Source organism: Lycium ferocissimum, unplaced genomic scaffold, assembly GCF_029784015.1.
Source record: "Lycium ferocissimum isolate CSIRO_LF1 unplaced genomic scaffold, AGI_CSIRO_Lferr_CH_V1 ctg2187, whole genome shotgun sequence".
Taxonomy (NCBI): Eukaryota; Viridiplantae; Streptophyta; class Magnoliopsida; order Solanales; family Solanaceae; genus Lycium; species Lycium ferocissimum.
The window spans coordinates 129,401-156,272 of NW_026719979.1; the positions used below are offsets into that span (position 1 = coordinate 129,401).

General features: G+C 32.7%; 1 protein-coding gene and 1 long non-coding RNA gene across 2 annotated transcripts; both read left to right on the plus strand.

Moving 5' to 3' along the window:
• Positions 1-3,136: 3,136 nt before the first annotated feature.
• On the plus strand, positions 3,137-25,737 carry LOC132043196 (uncharacterized). Its single transcript, XR_009411723.1, has 2 exons — positions 3,137-3,249; positions 25,422-25,737. It is a non-coding gene; the product is annotated as an uncharacterized LOC132043196 (long non-coding RNA).
• Positions 13,296-14,266, plus strand: LOC132043195 (defensin-like protein). Its single transcript, XM_059433678.1, has 2 exons — positions 13,296-13,398; positions 13,915-14,266. The coding sequence occupies exons 1-2, from the start codon at positions 13,335-13,337 to the stop codon at positions 14,085-14,087; spliced, it is 237 nt and encodes a 78-aa protein (XP_059289661.1). The 5' UTR covers positions 13,296-13,334; the 3' UTR covers positions 14,088-14,266.
• Positions 25,738-26,872: the final 1,135 nt, after the last annotated feature.

Sequence of the window (26,872 nt, forward strand, 5' to 3'; positions counted from 1 at the left end):
ATCGTTAAATACTTTTAAATTATATCAAAAATGTAAATTATAGTCCTTCCGTCTTAATCAAAAAATGAATTCCAAAGTATGGTAGTTAATTAATCAAATTTTACATGCATGCACTTTTAACACTAAATTACCATATTAAAAAAAAAGGAACTATATGATATTATTTTTATATATATTCTAAAAATGTTTGAAAAACATTATATTTAAAGAAATATAATTTGATCTCGATACAGTAATAATACTAGACAATTGCAAAAAGTTTATATATTTTTTTACTATTAAAATATTTTGTAAAAAACCGGATAATATATTTTATATAATTTAGGGGTAATAATTTTTTTCATGTTGAACTTATATTTTGTCCTAAATTATATACAATATTAATTATCCGGTATTTTGCAAAAAATAAATTTGGTAAAAAATAAATTAGCCAATATGAGTTCAATTCAAAGAACTCAAATGAAATTAATTTAACATATGAAAAGCTCATTTTGAATCATCGGGAACTTTAATCTCCAAAAAATTCATTAAACTAGAAGAGCTTTCAATTATTGATATTTTTCTAAAAAATCTAATATACAAACTAAGAAAAATGTTTTCCTTTAACATGCATTTTATACTTGATAGACTATGTAAATATTGTAAATATTCCCTTCCTTATGTAAATATTCCCTTCCTTATGTATTGTAATTAGGTCCTATAATTTAGCCTAGTATCATTATACCTACTTTGTATATAAGGACTTTCATACATCAATAGTTACGGATTGATTTTAATGGTATCGGACTAGGTTTCCTTCCAAAACCCTAGCCGTCCACCTCTCTCTCTCTCTCTTTAACCCCTAACCTAGCCGTCCCCTTTCCTCCTTCCTCTTCTCCTTCCATGGCCGACAACAAAAACTCACGAATGTGAAATCCTTAATCCCTATCACTCTAGACATGGAAACCGGCCATTATCTTCGCCGGGCGAGTCACGGGCGGAACGGCGGTGGGAGGGGGCTCGGTCCGTGGCCACCGGAGCCGGCGGGTGGGGGGTGGACCGAGGGAACGGGAGGAGTAGGTGGAGACGAAGAAAATGCAAGGTATACGGGGGAAATTCCATGGTCCAAAAATTCATAGGAAGATATATTTGGAGAAGGGAAATTGAGTTTCGTAGGACATGCGTGAGATGATGATTTTGTTGGTAGACAAATCATAACACTTATATCCTCATGATTCAACGGATAGCCCAAAAAAACACACGGGGTGGATCTCGCTTGTAACTTATGAATAGTCGTAGACGGGAGAAAGAGGATAGCATAGACACCCGAAAACCAGGAGATGGGAATAAGAGGGGGGGTTCGTTGATAAAGAACTTGCGTCGGTGATTTTTGCCTAAGGAAAGTATATTGAGGTATGTGGCCATTTGGAGAGTACATGATGCCAAAAAGAGGGGGGACGGAGGAGTGGACAAGAAGAGTGCGCACTATGTTGTTAATGGATTTAATTTTTCGTTCCGCTTTGCCATTTTGAAATGTATGGGGGCAAGAAAAGAAAATTTATACCATTTGCGCAAAAAGATTGAAAATGCCCATTTGCGAATTCCCTCCCATTGTATTGAATGTTTTTAATGTCTCTTTCGAATTATATTAACGCCTTAAAAGATAGAAAAGTGGAATACACTTGAGACTTGTTAGAGATAGGAAAAGTCAAAGAAAATTACTATAATCATCGAAAGAAAACTTATGCCCATTAGAACTTAAAATAGGAGATGTCCATAAATCACTATGAATGATGTCAAACGGCATATAGTACAATCATAAAATGGCAATTTAACATGTTTCCCCGAAAGGACAAGAGGTGCAAAAAGACGGGCCCTATTACATTCAATTAAGGCATTACTACGAAGAGAACTAAGGATAGCTTTCTGGATGGCGGCGGGAAACAAGCTAGGTGATGCGGCGAGGAAGGTGGATGGTATATTGAGAGGATACAATTCCCGGTGCTCTCACATCTCGTTAGGCGGCTCCCGTCGGTAAATCCTTCGGAAAACCCAAGAGGATCAAACTGAAACATTATTATCCTTAGTGAATTTACGTACGGAAACAAGGTTTTTGATGAGTTTTGGAGCATGCAAGACATTTCGGAGACGTAATTGAGCATTAGGTGGGGGAAGGAAGTATGACCATAACCTCGAATTGGAATAGTGCTTTACCAACAATAAAAAATATTCTCAATTAAAATAAGACGTGAGTAGAGCTTTCATGTGTAGTCGCCCGGTGTCCATGTTCTAATTGTCATCGGTTGATGCATGGATTGTGCAAAAAATGTATCCGAGGTAGGAGGAACTAAATGCGGCGCGAGGGCCGCGGCGTGGCGGGTCGCTGCGCCGCTTGTCTCGTCGGATAAAGTAATCCCGTCGGCCAGCGGCCGCTCTTTGGGCGTCCGGCTACCCGCCGGCCTTGCCTCCGCGGTTGGCGTTGTTGTTGTTATTTTTGCCCTTGTTCCGGTTTCGATTATTATCACGACGGTTGGCGGAATTATTACCGCCATGGTCATTTATCAAGTAGAGCGCGGGGTTGGAATCGGAACGTTCCCAGGCACCGCATCTTCGAGCTTGAGTCCGGAGCACTTCGGAGAAAGAAGGCAAAACATCTTTGTTGAATGGTGGTGACAAAGTGTGCATACGTCTCATTAAAGCGGCGAGAAGTCAAGACCAAACGTTGATCGGACACGGCGACCGACGTTGGCAAGCGATCCGTGAGAGACTTGAGCCTATTGTAATAGGCCATAACTGAGCCGAAGTCGGCCATTTTTTTGGTGGTGAATTCAGTTTCAAGGTACGCCGCCCGTGTAAATATTCCCTTCCTTATGTATTGTAATTAGGTCCTATAATTTAGCCTAGTATCATTATACCTACTTTGTATATAAGGACTTTCATACATCAATACAGATTACGGATTGATTTCCTACAATACTTTAATATTTTAGAAGTCTTTCGAAAATGTCAAACTGATGTTATAAGAATAAAGAACCAAGAGCCGATTTTTTTTAAAAATATCTACAAATTGAATTCTTAACATCAATTTGGGCCCCGGCTTAGCAAGGGCCAAATGTATTAGTATATATAAGAGAACTTGTTACTTCCTTCATTCATTTATCTCATTATCAAAAATCCCATCAGAAGATTAACAAAAAAAGAAGATGGAACACTCTTTGCATTCGTTTAAAGTTCTTTTTCTCCTTGTGTTGTTTTCCATGGGCAATGCAGGTATATTATTTTTCCTACTAAACTTCTCATAATAATCAAAAATGAAAAGAGAAAAAAAACATTTTTTGTTAAAAAATGTCATGACGAGTTCGAATTCAGTAACCTTCTACACACTATCTTCATTTAGTTTATAATTTCTTTGTCTCTCTCTAGTCGATCAATGAATCAACTCGATTAAAAAATAGTTGATACCAATTATGAGTCCTCTATATCTATTCTGCTCTAATCGGTTCCATGCGCTACTTAGATGATTCTTCATGCTACGACCTTATTTACCGAGCCATCAATTTATTGCTACTATCTATCTTTATTCGTATCTTCTTCAGATATATGAATTTTACGTATTTTTGTCAGCTATATGAATTTCACATTAAGCAAAGTTTTACAAAGAAAAAGAAATAAACGGAAGTATGTCTCATCTTTGTTTTGATGTTATTTACTTTATTTTATTTTTTATAACAGAGGCAAAGGATTGTTATGAATGGAGCAAAACATGCAAGGGGATGTGTATTTATGACGAAAAGTGTGCTTCGGCCTGCAAAAATGAGGGTTTCACAGACGGAAAGTGCACTTATACTCAACATTATCGACTATGCAAATGCTCGAAGCCATGTCCTTTCAATGATCATCTCCCATAATCAATATTTTTATTTCTTATTTTTCTTCAAAAAGTTATGTGTTTAAGAGGCTTAACTTAAAAAAATAGTTAATTAGTCATTAATCCTATGTATCCTTTGATGGAGTACTACATTCTACCTTTTTTTATCTCTTGGATAATTTTTCTTTTAAGGAAAAAAAATGTATCTTAATGACGGCCTCAATCCTTCGATCTCCGGATTTGAATAAGGAGTTTCATGACTTTTATACAAGAATATTACTCGGTAACAATTTATTCATGCTTTTAAAGTACGTTATAGAACTTATTTGAAAACTAAGGTGAGTCAACTTTGGCAATCAATTCGGATCATGGTACCGACCTTCCCACTATTCCATGCTCGCATTCTTCATAACACCGAAGGACATATATATTGGATGATACCTTTTGGCAACCAATAATATCTGGATGAGGAGTAATAATGTGTGTATACACGTGTATATTAGTGTAGACAACAAATTTTGAGTCGAGAAAAATAATAATCAAGACAGGAAAATTGAGCAACAAAATGTATTATTTGATTTCAAATATGTTGAGTAACACAAAATGTTTTATTTGATTTCAAATATGTTGAGTGTTACAATCTCTATATAATCCTTTGATTCTCCAATAATAATAAAAACTACTCCCTCCGTCCCAAAAAAATTATCCTCTTTTGACTTGGCATAAAGTTTAAGAAATAAAGGAAGACTTTTGAAATGTGTGGTCCAAAAGAAGCCTTAGATATTTGTGTGATTGTAAATCATCTCATAAAGTTAAATTATTTCTAAATATAAAAAGAAAACAATTTTTTTGGGACAGACTAAAAAAGAAAGGAGGACAATCTTTTTGGGACAGAGGGAGTATATTGAACTTGAATTAGATTTAAGAGCCTTAGTAGCTTGATCTTGAATCTTCGTCTTTGAATTTGAATTTGGATTATTTTCCACGAATAAGTAACTTGATCTTGAACGCCTTGATATTTGTCTTCATTCTTAATCTTCAGCTTGAACTTGGACTTGAACTTGATTGCTTGAACTTGTAGCTTATAGAGAAATATGTGATATTTGATCCACTAGCTCTCTTCTTGCTTCTTGTTCTTAATTCCTGCTTCATTGTGAGTTATGGGGACCCCTATTTATACTTTTAGGGATGGAGTAGCTCTGTGATTTGATTGGTCGGTTTGAACTGATCAATCACATTCATCCGGTGACAAGCTTCAATTTGACTAGCCAGAGCATGTCATCCACACACTTGGGCATGATTTCATTGGCTCATTAATTTGACTTGGATTGCCACCTCATTTGAACGTGGCATTGGCCTGGATTTTAAGATGGACTTGGACTTTGGGCTATTAAAGTGGGCTCATTATTTGGAGCCCAATTAAATGGACTAGCCCAGTGCGTTTAAAACTAGATTAACCACATTACTTAGACTATTTTCTTGAATTTAATATAGTCCAATTACTTTATGGATTTAAATCCAATAAAATTTAGATGTTTACAATTAGTACCAAAGTAGCGAGTCATACACAATAACGCCGAATAATAATCACATAAGAAGTGATAAAATTTCACACATTTTCGTTAGGTTACTCAAGAGATCATGCCAAGGTGTCAGACTAGGGGTGCCAAATTCTCAAGCTCATTTGAACATTAAATCAGCCCAGGTTTTAATGGGCTGGACATGAAATACACTATGATGGGCTAAATATACATACAACCCAACTAAACCCGTTCATTTTCAATAGTCCAAATCATCTAAAAAATTTCGCCCAAAATGACCTGCTAATAGCCAAATCAGATCTTCGTTCGCGACTTTTGAACGAGTTCTCAAGGGTTTCTTCACGACTGTGTCTCCATTGGTTTCTAGGTTAAGAAATTTTTTTTTTCCGCTCTATTTGATTCTCAAATCTCTAAACTGTAATGCTCTTCATAAATGTCGAGAAATTTTATGAAGTTACTTAAAAACCATTTTGTGAATTGAACAAGTGTTCTATTTTTTTTAATTTTTTTTTTTGGTAACTAATTTGACCAAGATATTATATATAATTGAGAAAGAATTTTCTATTGTATGTTAATAAGCAATGAAATAATTAAAGATCTGATGCTTCTTGCTTATACGCAGTTAAAGCTTATAAATTAAATTAAAAGGCATGCAATGCACTTTTGATTGTAAAAACTTTCTTTCAATTGAAGTAATTATTTCAAAATAAATACTGAAATGAATTACGACGTGACCACCGTTCATATTTAAAAGCGACTATTCCAAAATGTATCACAATAAGTGTAACCCTGTTTAATCTGACGAATACATAAGACAAAATTAATACAACTTAACAAGCTTATGTCTTTCTTAATTGATCCAATTTTGTAGTGAAGTGAGTAAAGTTTTGTTTATTTTATCTGAAATAGTATCCACAATCTTGTCACTTCCACTTTCATTGACCCTCATTACTTTTTAAGCTTAATTATTTGATGTCCACAATCTACTATCTCGAGGCGGAACGAATTTGTAATACGTTCAAAAGTTTAATTGAGGTAGCAACATATGCATGTTTTTGTAACTATTTAAAATTTAATTTTAATCCATATTTAGCATTTCTTATCAAATATGATTTTGAGAAAAACTACTAGGTTTGATTGAACCAATAAATAATTTTCTAGCTCCTTCCCTATACTGTCCTACTAATTTGGATTAATTGCCCTGTAGAAAGTCTACTAGGGCTGATTGTTTGGTTGACCTCTCTCTTTTCCGGCTCACGCCTTATTAAACTATAGGGAACTCTCAAATCCCAATCCTCACCAATGTAGTGGATTACCCATATCTTCATGTATTGAAATTGGTAGTATATGTAAAATGGAAAAGAAGAGTAATTATTGTACACATAAAAAGGTAAAATGGAGGATATCTTTTTCCTTTTCTTTTCTTTCTAACTTCTTTCTTCACGTATCTAAATAAAGGGGTAAAATCTTCATTAAATAATAAATATGAATCTATATATAACAGACCCCAGTACTTTGTTTATCCATCTCATTATCAGAAATTTCTATACAAGATTAAAAAAGAAGATGAAACATTTGTTTAAAGCTCTGCTTCTAGAGAGTTTGACGTGCATTTGTTAGGATAAACTAGCCCACAAATATTATTGTGTAGTTTAATTCTCTCTGTTCCAGATATATGTGTGTATGATTTTTTCCAAAGACACTATTAAAAGCGTCTCTATAATTTATAAGTAACATCTTTTTCTTATTAACTTTCAATATAGAATTTTGTTTGAAAACCTGCCAATTTTCTTCTTAAACTAAATATCATACGGTCCATTACCGAGATTCATGAACACGGTAAAATACGAATAAGATGTTTTAGAGTGATGGATCAGTATGACTATGAAACTCCTTATTTTAATTCAGGAGTCGAATAATTAGGAATGAGAGAGACATACACACACCTTTTTTTCGTTCGAGCACTTCAAAAGATTCTTCATACTGCAACTTACATTTTTCATAAATCAAATTTGAGACGCTTCATGAAGTCCACAAACAAAGTTTATTAAAAAAAAAAAAAAAAAAAGGAAGTAGGAATTCCTTTTTCTTTTGAGTTATTTGTTTTATTTATTTCTTGGGTATGTAAGATGCATGGAATTCTGTATAGCCAATAAGAATTGTGGTAGAGTGGTACGTACTTCATTCTTAACTAGATGTTTCGAGTTCGAACCCTGGGTATAAATGCCTTTGTTAGGGAGCGTTTCACCCCACAAATGAGATTTTCCCATGCGAATTTGAGTTTCTTTGGGCCTCAATACAATTATTGGGTACTAATTAAATGAAAAACGGCAAAAAAATCTGTATAAATAGGGAAAAAAAATGCCTGTATAAATAGGGCTTCACAGATGGAAGCAATCATTTGTATCATGTCCTTCCAATGATCATCTCCCACATAATTAATCATATTATCTTAAATCCCAAGAGGGATGTTGTTGAATAGACAGATTCTTGACCTTCGGCTTCTTCAGAGGGGGAAGGTCGAAGAACAATCTAATGTTTGTCTTTCTAAAGAATGATTTTTCTTGTCGTAGTTCATATTCATATTTAGAAAAAAAATCTTTTTTTCTTCTTATAGTGGAAACGGAGGGAAGGCAAAGGTCTGTAGAAAGACAACTTCTTCTTTTTTTCATTTTTATTTCTTACATTATTATTATCTTCATGAGTTTTTGCAAAATATATAGATCTAAAGCTTCGAAACTTATGTGTTCTTTGATGGTCAGTTATAGAATACTTATTTGGCATTTTTGATACTATATTCTAAAAACACCATTAATCAAGACTAATAACTTAGTGGTATGGTATCAATAGGACTCTTCTCCATCACATGTGGGCTCGCCTCTCACGATTAATATCTATCTTTCGCTTTCGGGTAATTAAGGTTCATATTCATTCGGGGGGAATTGACACGCTATACCCACTTCCACAAACAATTGGCATTTCTTTGACCCATTTTTTATTTAGCTAAAGCAAGCCTGATAATATTGGCATTAGGTAGCCAAATATGTATTAACCTAGCGCAAGAATAGGCATTCAAATAGTTTTTTTTTCCTTTTTCTTGTTTCGTACAATAATGTATTTTCCTTGTTTACCTCCCGGAGTTACATGCAAACTTTGATTTTTTCTTCCATTTAATAAGCAAAGTTTCATGATAGAGTTTTATATTACTTTACGTTTTTCTTATTAAGTAAAACTTATAACTTCTAAGCAGCCGTAAATGAGTTTGTTATTAAAGAGTATTCAAATAAAAATGATTTGAAAACATTTATTCACAAAATATTTTTCTTCCACGTTGAATTTTGGAATATATACTTGATGGTTATAGTTTTGCAAATTTAATGCATAGTTGATATTTTTATCCTTTTTTATACAAAATAAATATACACATTGTCTAATAGTATAATAATTAGAATGTATACATGGTATTTCACATTATATATCAGAATGTATACATGGTACTTCACAATACATATCGGAATGTATACATGGTATTTCACACTATATATAAGAATGTATACATGATACTTCACAATATATACCAGAATGTATACATGGTACTCTTCTTCTCTATCGAATTCACAAAATGTACACATGATACTCTTCTTCTCTATCGAATTCTTAGAATGTATGCATGGTACTCTTCTTCTCTATCGGATTCCCGTAATGAATACATTACCATGTATACATGGTACTTGATCTTCTTCTATATCGAATTTCCAAAATATCTACATGGTAATGAATACATGGTACTTTACAATATACATCAAAATGTATACATGTTACTTCACAATATATACCAAAATGTATACACGATACCCTTCTTCTATATCGAAATCCCAGAATGTATATATGGTAATGTATACATGGTACTCGATCTTCTTCTATACTAATAAAACAAATGTATATACCAATTTATTAGATGAATAGAGACCAATATATACAAATACATTAGATGAATACAAACCAATGTACACAATTTATTATTCTAGTTATACATCAAACCAGTATGTATACTAATAATATGTATACATATTATCCCAGCCATACATACTAGTATTATCTCATATATTTTTTAAAACTATGTATACTAATTATTGCAAAATATGAAATGTATTTTGATAGAATATCTGTTTTAATTAGAAATATATTAAAACAGAGAGAAACATGGCTACCGATCGATGAAGAACTCGAAAAACATTTATGAAAAAAAGCAAATAGAAAATAAGAAATCCTAGTGGAGGCATCACGAAAGTTTCTATTCTAAAAACTATTGAAGAAAATAGAAAAGAAGACGTGTTCTTTTTTTCCCATAAAAAGTTGAGTTAAAAAGTTAAATATATAGAGTAGATAGGGAAGAACAAGGAGAGAGAATAAATGTATTGAAAAGTATGGAGAAGATTACGAAACAATTTTAGGAGAATATATAATGAAAGAGGGGGAAAATGGTAGGAGAGAGAATTGTATGTTTAGCTATTTTCAAGGGCTGATTTATGGATAATGGGATACAAATTATAATGACCCAAAACGTGTGAAAATGGCTATTCATTACCAACTTCTTAAACCACAGCTATTTTATGCCAAATATTTGTGGAAGTGGGCATGCCGTGTCAATTCCCCCATTCGGCCATCTACGTTATCATATATGGCTCAATTACTCCTTTATTACCATTTAGTCAGGTTTTTGCAAATCCTTAGTCCCAGGCTATATTCCCTTCTATTTATTCTCAATTGTTGTTGTCAGCGCAGACTATCGATCACTTCACCATCATTTGCCGCCTTATCTCTGCTGGCCGGAAATTGCATGCCGCCACTAGCCAGCAACCTTTGTTCACCTTCAAGTTACACCAATCTAATCGTCTCCTTTTCTTCTACCAAGATCCATAACCCAAAATCTTCAAAATTCACTCTACCTCCACAAATTTCAAAATATCATCCCTTTGTTTTCCCGTCTTTAGTCACAAATATAACATAAAGATAAAATAGAACTCTAGAAATCTTGCTAAAAGATTCCACATTGCGGAAGCTAAAAGTAGCCTGAAACAAACTCAATAATTAGACCAGCTCAAATCAAACCCAAATAAGAGATAGATATATTTTATTAACTTATAAATTGGAGTTGCAAAAAAATAACGAACATAGGAAGGGAAAGAACACATAGAAGAATAGGATGAGAAGCAGAACTCAAAAAAAGGGATGACGGAACTTAGACACTTCATAACAATTAGCACAAACCTCTTCTCTTTAACCCCTAGTCCTTTTAAACAATTTTCTCATTGAGCACAAATTTCAAATAAAACTCTCCAACATTTTAGTCGACCCAATAATTTCAGTTGAATCAGTTTCGTCACAGTGAAGTGCACATATATCTGATTTTTAATTTGGGCTGCCATTTAAATTGTACCTGAAGTTTGTTCTTTGAAATGAAACCACTTCAGACATACGAGACTAAATATGTAAAAATTAGTGTCTAAAGTTTGGCAAACTTAGGATATTTTTTGCCTGAAGTTTGGCTTGGCTTGCCAGGGCCAACTTCAATTTTTTTTTCTAAGGTTATGCCTTTGGCAAAACCTAACTTGATACATAAAATGACTTGCCAAGGCCAACTTTATACATTTATTGACTAAAGTTGTGGCCTTGGCAAGCCCTAACTTTAGATATATTTTAATGAAGTTGTGTCATTCACAAGACAAACTTTAGACATTTTGGCATGAGGTCAGGTATATATATGGTTGCATCCAGATATTTCGGCATGAAGTTCATGCTAATAATTTTTTGTATAGAACGAGCAACTCATTCTTCGAATTTCAACAATTTAACACACGAGTTTACATCCAAATCTACCTTAAATGAGCTCAAATTTGAAACATATATAAGTTCCATAATATCATAAAAACAAACTTCAATCATCAATTTGCAAAACAACATATCTAATTAACAAATCCATTTTCCAATAATGGTGATTTGCCATAATTTTCAAGCTTTTTCAACAACACACATTAATTTTAAATTTTATTTTGATATAGGAAATTCAAAATCATTTCTTCAAAATATTATACTTCATTGCTATAAATTTGAAAAATAATGTTGTATTAACAACTAAGGAGGAGAAGGAGGAGGAAGAAGAAAAGTAGAGCAGAAACAATTTAGTCTGAAATAATTACTTGTAATATGGGTACCGTACCGGTTAAATTTTTTGAAAAAATGATCAATACATATTTAATGAGAGTGGTCAAATAAACTACCCTGTGAAATTCTTAACTCATTCACCACTTCCACAGATCTTTACATAATCAGCTTGGTTCACAACACAACCATCGTACAAATATCTTGGGCAAGAAGTGCAAATGTCGTTCTTATTTTGAGGGAAGAAAATTGTGCTTTGGCAAAATGAGTGTTAATTTTATGCACTGACAATCTTATCAAGGTATATTAACCTACAACAAAAAATAACTATTGGGAATGAAGTCTTATAAAAAAATATGATAAACGGACAATAATTAATTAATTACACTGATAACTCAACTAATAACTATTCGGAATAAATTCTTATAAAAAAGATGAATAACCGGCTATAATTAATTAAATTACATTGATAACTTAAAAATTCTTTAATTGCGGCCAATGTTATGCGATGGGCAACTATATACATTACCAGATTCATCCATACTTTAATTAAGTTAAGAGCTGGACAATTATACATTCCTAACTCCAGAATTGGGCAAGACAACTCAAAGCTTTTACATGGACTTTGACTTATAACAATTTTTACAACTTTATAAAGGAAGGGACTCCTCTCAATTCTTCTTTTTGTTAGGCATGACATGTGTAATAGTGTGTGGCAAAGGAGTCGCCTTTCCTTATTCTCACGCTCTAAAAACATATCACTCTCCAGCATTATTCATGGCTGCCATCATATTTGGTGTCCTTAGATTATGAATAATCAGAAAAATAGATTACTAAATTTATGCGATCCGTTGAATGTGGTAAAATATAGTTAACTAGAACGTGAGGTATGTTAAGACTGTGACGTCTAGAAAATGAAAAGGAATTTTAAAAAGTATTTTCCTATTTCCATGGTGCCAAGTCAGCATGTATATAAGCTTAAAATGTGTCCAAATATAACATGGCAGAGAGTTAGCTTCTAAGGGGTCGTTTGGTATGAGGACTAAATTATCCCGGGATTATAATCCTGGGACTAATTTATCCCATATGAGAGGTCGGATAAAATAATCCCAAGGTTAATGGGATAAGGTGGGATATCCCGCCAGTAAGTTTGGACTTCCTTTTTATACTATGTTTGGTAGAAGGTATAAATTTATCTCGGGATAAGTTTTTGCCTCCTACCAAAAAAAGTACAAAATTAATCCCAAACTTAATGCTGGGATACCCCACCTTATCCCGCGTATATAGTTGCCCATTTTTTTAACGCCCGGGGTATATTTGATCCCATTTGCAAATAGAGGGCATAATTGCCTCATTTTCATAGTTGAGGGGCAAATTTGACCCTTTCCCCAAACAAATAAGCATGCTAGCTAGTTAAAAAGTACAATATTATTTCGAGGGTGACTATTTGGATTTGTCTCACAGGTTAGTTGTAGGCCTATAGTTTTTGGACTCAAAAGTGTAAAATAGAAATTCACCAAACTTGTTAGAAGAAAAGAAGCCTCATCCATCTGAAATTAATTGTATAAGTCACAAAATAAATTTTTCCTATAAACTTAAATCATTTTGTGACATCTACTTAGGTGTGAAACTCTTCTGTTTACACTAGTATAGTAAATCAGCATCTATAAATGTCCCCTTGCCTACTGCTATCTTCAACCCATACTCTACTGCTAACTTCTGAAATTGCACTCTCTCTCTCTCTCTCTCTCTCTCTCTCTCTCTCTCTCTCTCTCTCTCTCAAGATGGGAAGCTCCATGCGTTTGTTTGCAACTTTCTTCCTTGTAGCAATGCTGGTTTTGGCCACTGGTTCGTCTTCTTCCTTTATTAATTTTTATTACTATATAGTTTTCTAACGGCTCCATTATATTATTGTTGAAGCATATTCTCTTTAATTTTGTTGCAAGACGAAGGCGCACTAAATATAAAAGCCGGTTGAGTTGAATTTTTAGGTGTTGATAATATAAAAGAATTTACAACATTAGATATCTAAAAAATATTATACTATCAGGTTATCCAAAAGATATTTACAAGTAAGCTTCCTTAAAATGTGAGGTTTGTAATTCAAAGAGTTTGTAATTTATGTACACAGTCAGTATAAGAAAAGTTCTGCACTATCAGATGATCCAAAGAATATCCCTCCTTAAGATGTTGGATTTATAAGATAGTTTACCTGATACAACAGGTAAAACTGAATGCGTATAGGAACTTCTTGTACATATATATGATGACTTGACTCAATATTGAAAATAAAACAAATTAATCAGTGTTTATTATTGGTTTGAATATGTAATTCTTGATTTCTGATGTTTGCCCAATTGATAGTGATGGGACCAATGAGCAGGGCAGAGGCTAGGACATGCGAGTCACAGAGCCACCGTTTCAAGGGGACATGTCTTAGCGATACCAATTGCGCCTCCGTCTGCAAGACCGAAGGCTTCATTGGCGGCGACTGCCATGGCCTTCGCCGCCGCTGTTTCTGCACTAAAAACTGTTAAGAAAATGAAGAAGAAATTTTCTATATATTGAAACATATCTAGAGAAATGATCTTTTCGTTGTCTCTGTAATTGTTTCCTTGTTAAACTATTCATGATAAATAATGTTGCTTATCAATAAAAAGACTAGCTAGCCTCACAGTATATAAGTGGTGCTTTAGTCCTGGCCTACTTCATCTATTGTCCTACTTCATGCAGTTCCCTTTTCTTTTCAAAATATTTGATACTCTGACATTTATCGATTCATTAATTTAGATTCATATATATGTTATGATTTAATTTGCCTAAGCCGCGATAACACCTAATTTCGACTCGTAAGACAACCCCGTTAATATGCGAAGTCCATTTAACTATGAAACACCAGTAATAAGCTAGAAGAGTAGATATTAAATCAAAAGCGAAGTTATAAAGTTAATTGTGCAAAAATATCATAAAATAACCTTCAAGAAATGGCGGCACAGGTCATGAGCGATTAAAAGAGTAAGTACAGTTCTTAAAATGTGTTACTGACTTGAAAATGGAAACAGTAGCAAAGTAACACAAAGAGAAGAAAATTTCAAGGCGTTGTGAAGCAACAACTCACCAGCGTAGTCTCCAAATCATGCACTCCACTAGTACAGGAACTGGTACCTGCACAAAATGTGTAGCAAGTATAGCATGAGTACAATAAATTAAATCACGTGTATCTAGTAAGTATCATTGGTCGTTCGCAATAATGTAGTGTGAGAGTTGGATTGAAATAATGAGTCAACCTTTATAGTTATCATATGATCATGACAGATAAGACGTAATCAACAAGAAATAAGTGTACAGGTGCAACATAATTTGTATGCACAACTCTAGCATAAAATATGATATGCATATAAGATAAGTCAAAATCAAATGCATATGATAAAGATTCAACATTTACTCGCAATAGTTACTCCAAGCACATTTGCCCCCACACTGTCCGGGGTGCCCAGGAAAGTATAGACTCTAGAGGGACGGATTCATTTTCACACAACACGAACAATTCACTTATCATAATCCGTACGGATATCTCACGTGTTTCAACCATAACTATTTGTGAAATATAATAGGCAAGCTAAAGTCAGACCTCTCTATAACACGACATCCTCATATAACACCTCTCTATAATAATCAAGTTTTCTCGGAATCGATTTTTTATGTTATATTTTACCTTTCTATAACAACTTTTTACCTATAACAACAACAACTATTTTTATAACATTACGCTCTTTGTAAAATTACCTCTCCGTAACAGTATCTTCTTTTTTTGGTGCTATAATGATTAATCGTCTTTATAAAAATAGAATCTCTAAGATTATCAAAAAAAGGTCTATAGATTTTCGCCAAATATTTTGATAGTTTAATACACTATTTATGACAAAGAATATTACATGAATATATGTATTTCCATCATTAAAAGATTTTACTTTGTTATAAAAGGTGTGAAATTAGATTTTATGCATCTTTTTTGCCTATCACAATAAAATATTATTTAAATGGTAATGTTGTTATGAATGTATAAAAGTCATTCGCTATAACAACCAAAATATTTCGGACACAACAATAATGTTATAAAAAGGTTGAAATATGATATTTAGCTACGAAAATACTGGTTTGCTACGGCTACGAAAATTCGTCACTAAATGTTCACTTTTCGTGACAAAAGTTCCATTTCGTCCTTAAATATATGAGGCACATATTTTTAGTGATGAAACACAAAAATTCGTAGCAATGTTTTGTCCCCTAAAGTTTCCCTCCAAAAAAAAAAAGGTTGTCGCCATTTATTGAGTACTATTAGCCACGAATTTAAAGTTATTAGTGACACATCATTTTGTCATTAATGATGTACCCAATTTGTGACAAACTAATTTCCGTCCTAAAATAAGTTAAATTTTTTAGACGAAAAACTTTTGTCACAAAAACTATGTTGAAACATTAGTGACAAATTAAAATTTGTAGTTAACCATTGTAAACTTTAGCCTCACATAAATTTATATTTAATTGTGACTTTAATTTTTGTCACTAATAGTTCGAACAATTAGTGACAATTGTATTATTTGTCTCTGTTCAACTAACAATTTAGTCACAATGCCAATTTGTCACAAAAAATATAAATTTGAAATGGCTACGACTTAAATTTCGTAGTTGAATAGTACAATTATTGGCTACAAATTTTTTTGTAGTTATAAAGAAAAAGATTCAGACACATCTCGATCTAAACAAAAATAAAATTAGAGTTTTATCCGTCAATAGATATACCCCACAAGCATAATTTCTTTGAAATACTAGACTATACTACTGACAAGCGACATAGACCATATTACATAATAAAAGAGATAAAATGCCTATACACATATTTTTAACTAATATACCACTAAAATTTGGAGACGAAAAACTTTTGTTGCAAAAACTATGTTGATACATTAGCGACAAATTAGAATTTGTAGTTAATCATTGCAAACTTTAGCTGCAAAATTTTATATTTAATTGTGACTTTAATTTTTGTTACTAATAGTTCGAACAATTAGTGACAATTGTAATATTTATCTCTACTCAACCTACAATTTAGTCACAACGAAATTGTCACAACAATAGTAGTCAGTGTTAAGGGTGATTCCGAGTCTAGCCACTTTTGCATCAGTGGCTAGCCTATTGTGGGTGGCTCTCCAAGTTAAAAAACTCATTTTGAAAGGTATATCTTTGTAAACAATTTACTCTCAAAGAGTTGGGCTCTCTCGTTTCCATCAAAAAATACAACACACAACATAGAATTTCCTAGAACAAGTAGAAGTCCAAACTTGACTTGGTTAGGTTTAGAATCTTCTAAGATTAAAAGAGATCAAAATGAATTTTGATCTCATTGGAAGGTTGGTTTTGAAGTAAGTTATCCCAATTCCCATTTGTGTATATATCCTTTAGACTAATCTTGTTATTAATAACGACATCTTCATTACAAATGAAAGTGATTGGACCATTATCAGACCAAGTGTCAAACCAAAAATCAATGTACCCTTTGCCAATAATCCATTTGATGTTGATTTCAACTTCATTTCTAATACCACAAAGAGCTTTCCAAGAATAAGAACCCCCTTTTAACCATTGCACATTAACACGATGTTTCCCATTCAGATATATTAGCCGATGTGATGATTAATTATTGTTTTAATATAAAAGGGATTTTGATTGTTTGTGTGTTTCTTCTTAACATTCCATTTTTTAGGAGAAGTTTGAAATTGATTTGGACGAGCATTACGTGAAAGATAGTTGTGAGGATATTTTGAAAAATAGAAGCTTCGACAATGGCGTTACAAGTTAATACATTTATTTGAAAGTGATTCTCGAGGAAGAAGCTCGTAAAATTGAATTGTAGAGTTGAATGAGAAAATTGGAATAAGCTTTGTGACATGTGGGGCGATCCGCTAGCATAACGTAATTTATATTCATGTTATTATCCTTGTTGATTAAGTTACATATATTTATATGTTCTTTGTAGAAACGATGCGACATAAATAGGGCCAATCGAACTAAGCTTAAAATTAATCATTTCATGGGGTCAAAAGCATTTGTACCGGCTCGTGCTGAACTTGTAAGTTATACCATTTTTGTTCTTTTTACTAACAATATTTTAGTTCTACATCATATTAATATTTTATTTTATGAGCTGAAAATGGAGAAAAAACAAACATTATGTCAGTTCTACAAGAGTACTCATTACTCGACCGAAAAAGGATGGTCATCTCTAGGCCGAGACATAGTGTTATGCTAGAAAATTATTATTTTAGTACTATAGCCATTGCATTTGAAGAGTAAATATTCTTTGAAGTTGTGTCTTCCTTCTTTTTGGCTTAGAAATCGAGATTAGCCTTGAATAATTCATAATAAACTTTTTCTTGTGATTAAACTTTAAAATAATGAAAATTCTACTTTACCTATATACAACTACTCAAATCAATTCTATATAGCGAGTTTGGTGAATTCCATTTTACCAAGGAATATTGATTTTGTTATAGTCTTCCTAAAGAATAGAAAAATAATTTCAATCTATATGTTGTGTTAGCTAAAAGAATTTGTGTCTTGTGCTGCCATTTGGTAACGTGATTTTCAAGCAATATAGTTGTATTTCTTGCTAGATTTATAATTAATTTAAATAATATTAATATTCTTATGTAGAACAACATGAAAGATTTGAAAGATATATATACTTCGGGAGGCGGGAGAGCCTTGCATGACTATTGATCAAATTATATACCGTACTTGGTACAAAATCGAGGTACGTAAAAGGTCTCGGTTATGCTCCGAAACCATTTTTGGTGCTAGATAGCCACACAAAGAAGTTCCTCACAGTAGTTAGAAGACTTCTTGATTGAAAGACGAAAGAGGAAGGTGCTAGTGCAATCTTTAGAAATGATTAAATTCATGTGATAATTGTGGTAGAAATTTATGGTCCAAGATAGAATGCTAGGTGCCAAATAGAACTTTTTAAAGCACCTAGATACATAATCATTAGATTCTCAAAAGATGAAAGGAAGACGCCAAAAGGAAATGTTTAAAAAAATGCAACATTTTGTTTCTCATCGCCATCAAGGTTAGAAGTTACACAACTTTACATGATAAGTTCTATTTTAGTTCTTTTATTATATATACCTCTTATACAACTGTACTTATCAAAACCGGAATAAGCATGAAGGAAAGAGTAATACTCCTCATAAATCTAGCTAGACACTTGAAACATAAAAAAACTACCCATATTAGGAGAAGATATTAGAATTTGCGCATTATTGAATCCACTGCTTTAAACTTTGAGATATTTATTTATCCAGGATAATACTCATTAATTGGTGGTCTAAAACTTTCATATACTAAACTAGACTTGAAGTTAGGAATAGTTGATTGTTTTCATGATTGCGCATTTGCGACTAAATGTTTATATGTTCCAGTTAAGCTCCGCAAACTCTTATTGTTTTTTTTTTTGGTAACTAACATTGTATTATTTACCTAGTAAATCGGCATAACTCAAAGAAAAAAAAAACAATCACTCTTTGGGCCCGGACATTCCCCGGACTTCCGGTGCACACTCTCCTCATCTACGAAGCCTCTATACCACTCATACCGGGTTTGGATAGCGGTCTAATCTACTAAGCGGCTAGTTAACTTTGGAAATAAGCTAGCTCCATAGTAAACTTCTGGATTATCAATCACGCTATTGCCTCCCGAGATCTTTTGCTCGCTTAAAGACTCTCCCATTACGTTCGAGCCTTTATTACGTTTCGTTTTTGCCATTATTAATTGGTCTCTTAATCATATTCATTTATTTTCATTCTTTAGACATGACTTTTCTTTTGTCCAATTTTCCACAGTTAATAAAAAAAACATGTGGAAGACATAAAAAGTGTACGAAAAGAAAATCATAGGTTGAGTGGAATTATGGTTGTGAAAGGCAATGAGTTGTGGCCAAAGTGTTCTTAGGTAAATACTAGACAGCCTCATGTAGAATAAGCATTTTGGCAGTAGTGCTGGAAAAATTTCAGAACTAATTCGTTTTTTTCTTAGTGAAGAATAACATTGTTGTGTAATCTGATTGAGGGAAAAGAAACTGATGGACTTTAAATAGCATCATGATAGGCTACTGAGTTATATCTAAAGTGTTCCCAAGTAAATTCGCTCAATCTCATGGCACGGAAAGGTTTTTAGTCTTAATTGTTAGCTTTAGTGTCGTGACCAAAACTGCATATAGCTCAAAAGTTTACCTTTCTGCTTGAACATAGTTAAGCTCAAGATTCAATGATGTTGTGAGGCAAAGGAGAAGAATAAATGACTGCAAGCTGAAATAGCTAGTTGATAATACTTTTTTCCCATTCCGTGATCGAGACGTGATATTCTTGGTGTGTTCCTTCATACTCTTTTTTTTAAATTAATTAACCACCCAAGCAGGGGGTTGCTTTCACTAACCAACGAAGGATACCAAAAGCAGAGTAACATTCACACCCCCTAGGCCAAGATATTACAACAAAGAGTAGTTATCTTGGCCCTGAACAATAGAAAAACAACTATATATGTTCAACTTACAAAAAAAATTAGATTTGTCATATCTACGTCTAAAACTTGGCAACGCCAATGATCAAGCTGAAAAGGGCCTTTGCAGCTATTAGACAATTGATGGTAGGAGTTGTAGTACTTGGACTAATCCAGTGTAGTAGCATTTTTGGCTAAACCATCCGCGACTTGGTTTGCTTCCCTGTAGCAATGATTTATTTGCACCTCTGCTTGGCCCAAGATCTATAGTGTGTCTTCAATAATTTGTGTGAGCTTCCTGTTATCAGTCTTGTGTTCTTCAAGAAATTGGCAATCAACATATAATCAACTTCTAAAGTGAATTTCCTTACATTGTAAAAAAAAAAAAAGTGAATTTCCTTATACCCAAACTTATGCACCAATGAACACCAAACTTGGCTGCAATAGCTTCAGCTTGGTTATTCTTTGCTACAATCAATAGGCACGAAAAGGCACCGATCATGTTGGAGGAATCTCTAATGATGCCCCCCCAATACCTGCAAGACCTTTAGCTTCCATGTAACTACCATAAGTATTAATCCTGAATTGTCCCGCCAAAGGCTTACTCCACATAACCTGTTTAGTGTTAAGAACATGTCTCAAAGACCACAAATCTACACATCTTGAACCGAGATAGTGTAGTATCACATTTTGGAAAAGCAATACCAATAGCAGCTTTCATGTTCCAAAAATTGTTTTGTACCTCTATTCCAATACTATTTATTCTTTCTAATGAAAGCAGCAGAGTTGTTCAATGTTTTCATACCCATAATGTTGCTTATGTATTGATGATGTTGTTCCAAATTGATAAACCGTTTTGATGAACTCAATTTAGCTTTGGATTGTGCACTCATAACCATTGAGCTTTGAATTCTTCAACTTCTACACTTTAAATCTAATCTTAATTTTCTTCTCTCTTTTCCGTAGGTATTAAATGTGGGAATTGAATCAAGACTGATTGCAAGCTAAGTGTCACCACATTATTAGTATTTTGGAAGAAACCTGCACTATCTGTCTTAGTTTAGGAGAATTATTTCGTATATTTCAGTTGGATTGGTACTTTGGAAGAAACTGCATTGTTTGTCTTAGTTTAGGAGTAATATTTAGTATATTTCAGTTGGATTTTCTTGTTAGTAGACATATTTTACTTTTATTTAGGAGTTTGTAATGAGATATGATCTCAGTACAATTTTAGTTCTTAATTGTATGATCATGGGTGGAGTATTATTATCTGGCATGTTTTATTATTTTATTTTCAATTTATGCAATTCTAATTTTAAAAATTATTACCTACAAAATTATTAAATGTCATTGAATGTCTATAATTAGTGACAAATTTTGTCATTAAAGGATTAATTTTTGGCGACGACTAAACTAAATTTTTCTAGACAAATATATTTTCGTCAAGAAACAAATTAGTTCGTCATAAGTTGACTACATTTAGCGACAAAAATATATTTGTCCCTGTATCGTCCTCCTTGTTGGGTACGAATTAATGCTTTATGTTATGACAATTGTAATTGTCACTAATCATGACAATTTATAGTGACAATTTTTTTTTTTTGTCAGCGAAAACAATACTATTAGTGACGAGATGATAGATTTAACCACAAAATTGTTAACTTTGTTTATAGCAACAAATTTGTCACTAATCTCTATACATTTAGGGACAAAATATTTTTTTGTGTATAAAAGGTAGTCTTTAGTGATGAAATTACATTATTTCAGCTACAAAATACATATAACTTTTGAGACAACTGATATCTTCACTGAACAAACTCAATAGTCAGTGACAAGGTAGTTCGGTATTAATAGCCTCTTTAGTGACAAAAACACACTATCAACTACGATAATCTATCCTTTTTATGACAAATATGTTCGTCACAAATACTATGCATTTGGGGACAAAAGGAAGATTTCGTAGTTAATAAATTTTATTTAGCGACGAAACACTAAGTTGTCTTTGTATACTTTTAGCGACCCGCTTTTAGGGACGAATGATTGACGAAATTTTTTTCGTCACACAAGATTTTTGGTGACGAAATATGACTTATAAGTGACGAAATTATTTGTCCCTGATAATCGAATTTGTTGTAGTGTCTATTATTCATGTTTTGTTATATATTTCTCTAACAGCCCCCATTAACATTGGTGAAACATATTCTCTTTTAACTTTGTTGCAAGACGAAGATGCAATAAATATAGTTGCTGATTGAATTTAATTTCCGTGTATCGATCATGTGAAAGAATTTTACAATTGATATCTAAAAAATAACTATACTATCAGCTCATCCAGAAAATATCTATAAGTAAGCTTCCTTAAAATGTGGAATATTTAATTTAAAGAGTTTTTTATTAAATAAATATCATCAATGTAAGAGATGTTCTGCACTACCAGATCATCCAAAGAATATCCCTCCTTAAAATATTGGATTTGCACAAGATAACTTACCTGACACAACCAGTAAAACTGCCTACTCGTATAAAAAAAATTATATTAACAATGTATATAACTTGAATTTATCTTGAAAATAAAATAAGTTAATTACAATTATAATAAAAGCAACTAACTTGATAGTATAAAAATATTTTATACTAACGATGTATAATCTGAATGGATTTTAGTGTTTATTATTGGTAGTATGGTATTTTTTATTTTTGATGTTTGCCTACAATTGATAGAAATGGTACCACTGAGGGTACATATGCAAGGACCTGCGAGTCACAGAGCCACAAGTAAACAAGCTCATGTTTTTCTTAATTAATTCAGTTTATATAGTACAATTATTACCACAGGTTTTTGTTCGTAAATTCAAATTTTGTTAGTATAATGATATCCACAATCTCGTCATTTTCACTTCATTGTCTGTCATCCTCTTACTTATGAGTCATTTTCACTTTTGCCCTATTTTGCGCTGGTTTTTAAAGTTTGCTCCTCAAGGCAAAAACTTTTAAGTTTATATTTTTGTATTATAACAGCTCACAAGTTATGTCCTCTCCTTAAAGAACTTATGCCCCATTAGGCAGGAGCAATTTTAGATACTAAAATTGGGGCACGTGAATATATGGTCTCTCCATAAAACTAGATATGTTATGTATATATTTTTTAAAATTAGTATAATACTATTTGCCGGAACCCAAAGGTACAAAAAGGTTAAATGGTGCACTTGGTTGAAGGTTGAGTTATTTACTTAGGCTAGAGGACTAGGGATCAAGTCTCACTTAATACATTTTTTTCCTTCTTTTTTTAGTGGTAAACCCATGTTCCAAAAATCCTAGATTCGCCTCAGCCACTAGGCATAGTTTCGATTTTGAAGGGCAAAAATTAAAAACTAGCCTCATTTTAAAGGCAAAAAAATTAAAGACCAGTCCATTTGAAGGAAAACCGTGCAAATTCTTCTTCACCTATCTCATGACATTATAATAAAAATTATTTGCATGAAATTTGTTCTTTTTTTGCTAAATCATTCGATGTTCGGAATTTATTATTTCAGAGCGGAGCCAGAATTTTATGGATTCTAAATTTTACAATAGGAATACAGGTTCTAGTAACTATCGGTTTTAAATTTAATTTCTATACATATTTAATTAATTTTTAATATAAATACATAATTTTGACTAAAGCTATAGAATTTGGTTGAGCCCATAGGTAACTTTTTACCTCCGCCCCTATAATGTCTTACTAATCTGGATTAATTGTGTTGTCCTAACCATTATCAACTTTTTGCACGGATTGCCTTCATACGGTCTGGTCTTTAATTTTTGTCCCTCAAATGGCTGGTCTTTAATTTTTGCTCATGCTTCTCATTTAATGAAAATTTGTGTGCCAAAATACCCTTTTCGCTGGCTACAAAACCAGAGATTTTGGGTTCAATCCCCAATAGAGTCAGGAAAAAAATTCGCAAGGCAAAAACTTTGCCTTGTCTGGCATAAGTTCTGTAGAAATGAAGTTATCCATCATAAGTTGTGTAGTAATTAATTCGCTCGGCGTAATATTAAAGAAACTTTGCCTTGTCGACATAAGTTCTGTAGAAATGAAGTTGTACCGGACAACTTAACTCCTGAAACTTTGCCTTCCGAAACTAGGTCATAAATCAAGGTAGGCCGAATTTCTTTTTTTGTTTTTACGATGTCAGGGATACATAAGTTCTGTTGAAATGAAGTTGTACCGGACAACATAACTCCTGAAACTTTGCCTTCTGAAATTAGGTCATAAATAAGGGTAGGCGGAATTTCTATTTTTGTTTTTACGATGTTAGGGATACTTACGGCCACTTTTTCGTTACTTAAAATGCTGAAGGGAAAATATTAAAGACCAAGAGGGTCAAAAATTAAAGACCATACCAAGAGAGGGTCAATCGTGCGAATTGGCCGATCTGAATTAATCGCACTGTAGAAAGTCTATACTATGGGCTAATTATTTGGATTTCTCTTTTCTGATCCATATCTAATCGAACTCAAGGCCCCATCCCCCTCACCAATGTAGTGGATTATCCTAATCTTTGTGTATTTACTTTCATCTCATCTCCATTTAATTTATGATCTGAATGAAATTGGTAGTGTATCTAAAATGGAAAAAAGGAGTAATTATTGTACACATAAAAAGGCAAAATGCAATAAATTGCTGAATGTTGCGTCCTTTTCTTTTCTTTCTAGTTGTCTTTGTCCAAAATATCTAGATGAAGGGGAAAAATCTCATTAAATAATACGGGATGTATTAATCTACTATATAAGAGAGCCTATTGCTTCCTTCATTCATCCATCTCATAGTCAAAAATCCCTTCAGAAGTTAATTAAAAAATAGATGGAACACTCTTTGCATTTGTTGAAAGTTCTGTTTCTCCTTGTGTTGTTTCTCATGGGCAATGTAGGTATAATTTCTTTCCCATTAGACTTTTTAAAATAATCAAAAATGGAAAAGAAAAAAGAACTTTTGTTAAAAAATGTTACAAGTTCAAAGTCAGTAACCTTCTAGACACCTATGCTCATTTAGATTTATAATTTTGTTTCTCAATCAATTATGTCTCGATTCATAACTAGTTGAGATCAGCTGTGAATCTTCTATATTCATTCTGCTCTTTTCGATTTCATGCACTACATAGATGATCCTTATTCATTCAGTCTTCAATTTACTTCTACTCCCTTTTTCTATCCGTATTTTTTCCTGCTATATGAATTAGACATCAAACAAAGTTTTAAGAAGAAAAAAATAAAGTATATTTTCTTCTTTCTATGTTATTTATTTATCTTATTCTTACTTTTATTTTTTATAACAGAGGCAAAGGATTGTTATGAAAGGAGCAAAAAATTCCCTGAGATCATGTGTCTTGATTGGCCACAAAGGTGTCCCGGAGCTTGCAGGCGTGAAGGTTTCACTAATGGAAAGTGCACTACAATTAACGATGTCATAGCTTGCTACTGTACAAAGCCGTGTCCTTTCAATGATCATCTCCCATAATCAATATTTTCTTTTCTAATTATTATTTTAATATTATGTCTGTATGGGGCTTAAGTAAAAAAAAAATCCAATTAACTAGCTTCTAACCCAATGTATCCTTTGATGATATATGATGAAATATCATTTTGGATAAATCTTGTACTAAAAATAGTTAGTATAGGCAAATAAATCCATAACAAATCCTAACGTTTAAAATATACAAAGACATATGCCATTAATCTAAGGGTGTATTGAATATTACTTAAGCCAAAAATAAAGGAGCAGGGCCGCTCCCTTCAAAGAATTATCTATCCTAAAAATGTTAGATTTTTATAAAATAGTTTACCTAATACCACAGTTAAAATTGACTAACGGTATAAAAATTTCTTACACTAATAATAAAAATTACTTTAATTCATCTTGTAAATAAAATAAATTGATTAGTGTTTATTATTGGTAGTATATATAATTCTTGATTTTTGGTGTTTGCCTACAATTGATAGAAATGGGACCAATGACACATGCAGAGGCAAGGACCTGCGAGCCGCAGAGCCACCTTTTTTTTTTTTTTTTTTTTTCGAGATTTCCCATCAGTGTCCGATATTGCATTACTGCCCGATTAAATTCGGATTCGTGTCAGATAGTCCCACATTGGGGGCAAATCACTCCCTAACAATGTTGATTCTGTACCCAAGGGGGCTTGAACTCTAGACCTCTTGATTAAGGATGGAATAATACCAGCCATTACACCACAACACTCGTTGCTGCAGAGCCACAGTTTCAAATGAACATGCACTAGAAATGATCTTCTCACTGTCTCTGTAAATGTTTCCTTGTTAAAGTATCCATGATAAATAATGCTGCTTTGTCAATAAAAAGACTAGATAGTCTCGGTATGTATAGCACTTTAGTCTTTAGTCCTTGTCTACTTCATTTATTGTTCTAATTCATGCATTTCTGTATTTTTTTAAAAATGTTTGGAAATTGAAATTTATTGGCTTGGTTTATTTAAATTTATATCTGGTATGATTTAATTTGTCAAAAATTGTAATGACACCTAATTCCCATCCCTTGGGCAAATTCGTTAACTATGTAATTCTATCTTTAATTATAAAAACACAATAATAAGCATTAAGAGTATATATTGACCCAAAAGAGAAGTTATGAAGTCAACTATGCGAAAATATCATTAAAAAATCCCGACGATCCGAGTCACGAGCGTCTAAAAGAATAAATAAAAAATTTCTCAAAATAAATTATTGTTTGGAAAACAAAAGTAGTAGCAAAGTA

Bases quoted from the DNA above. Each gene is read 5' to 3' on its own strand.
- LOC132043195 (XM_059433678.1), top strand. From the start codon at position 13,335: ATGGGAAGCTCCATGCGTTTGTTTGCAACTTTCTTCCTTGTAGCAATG. The intron at 13,399-13,914 runs GTTCGTCTTCTT...CCCAATTGATAG, and splicing joins AATGCTGGTTTTGGCCACTG to TGATGGGACCAATGAGCAGG.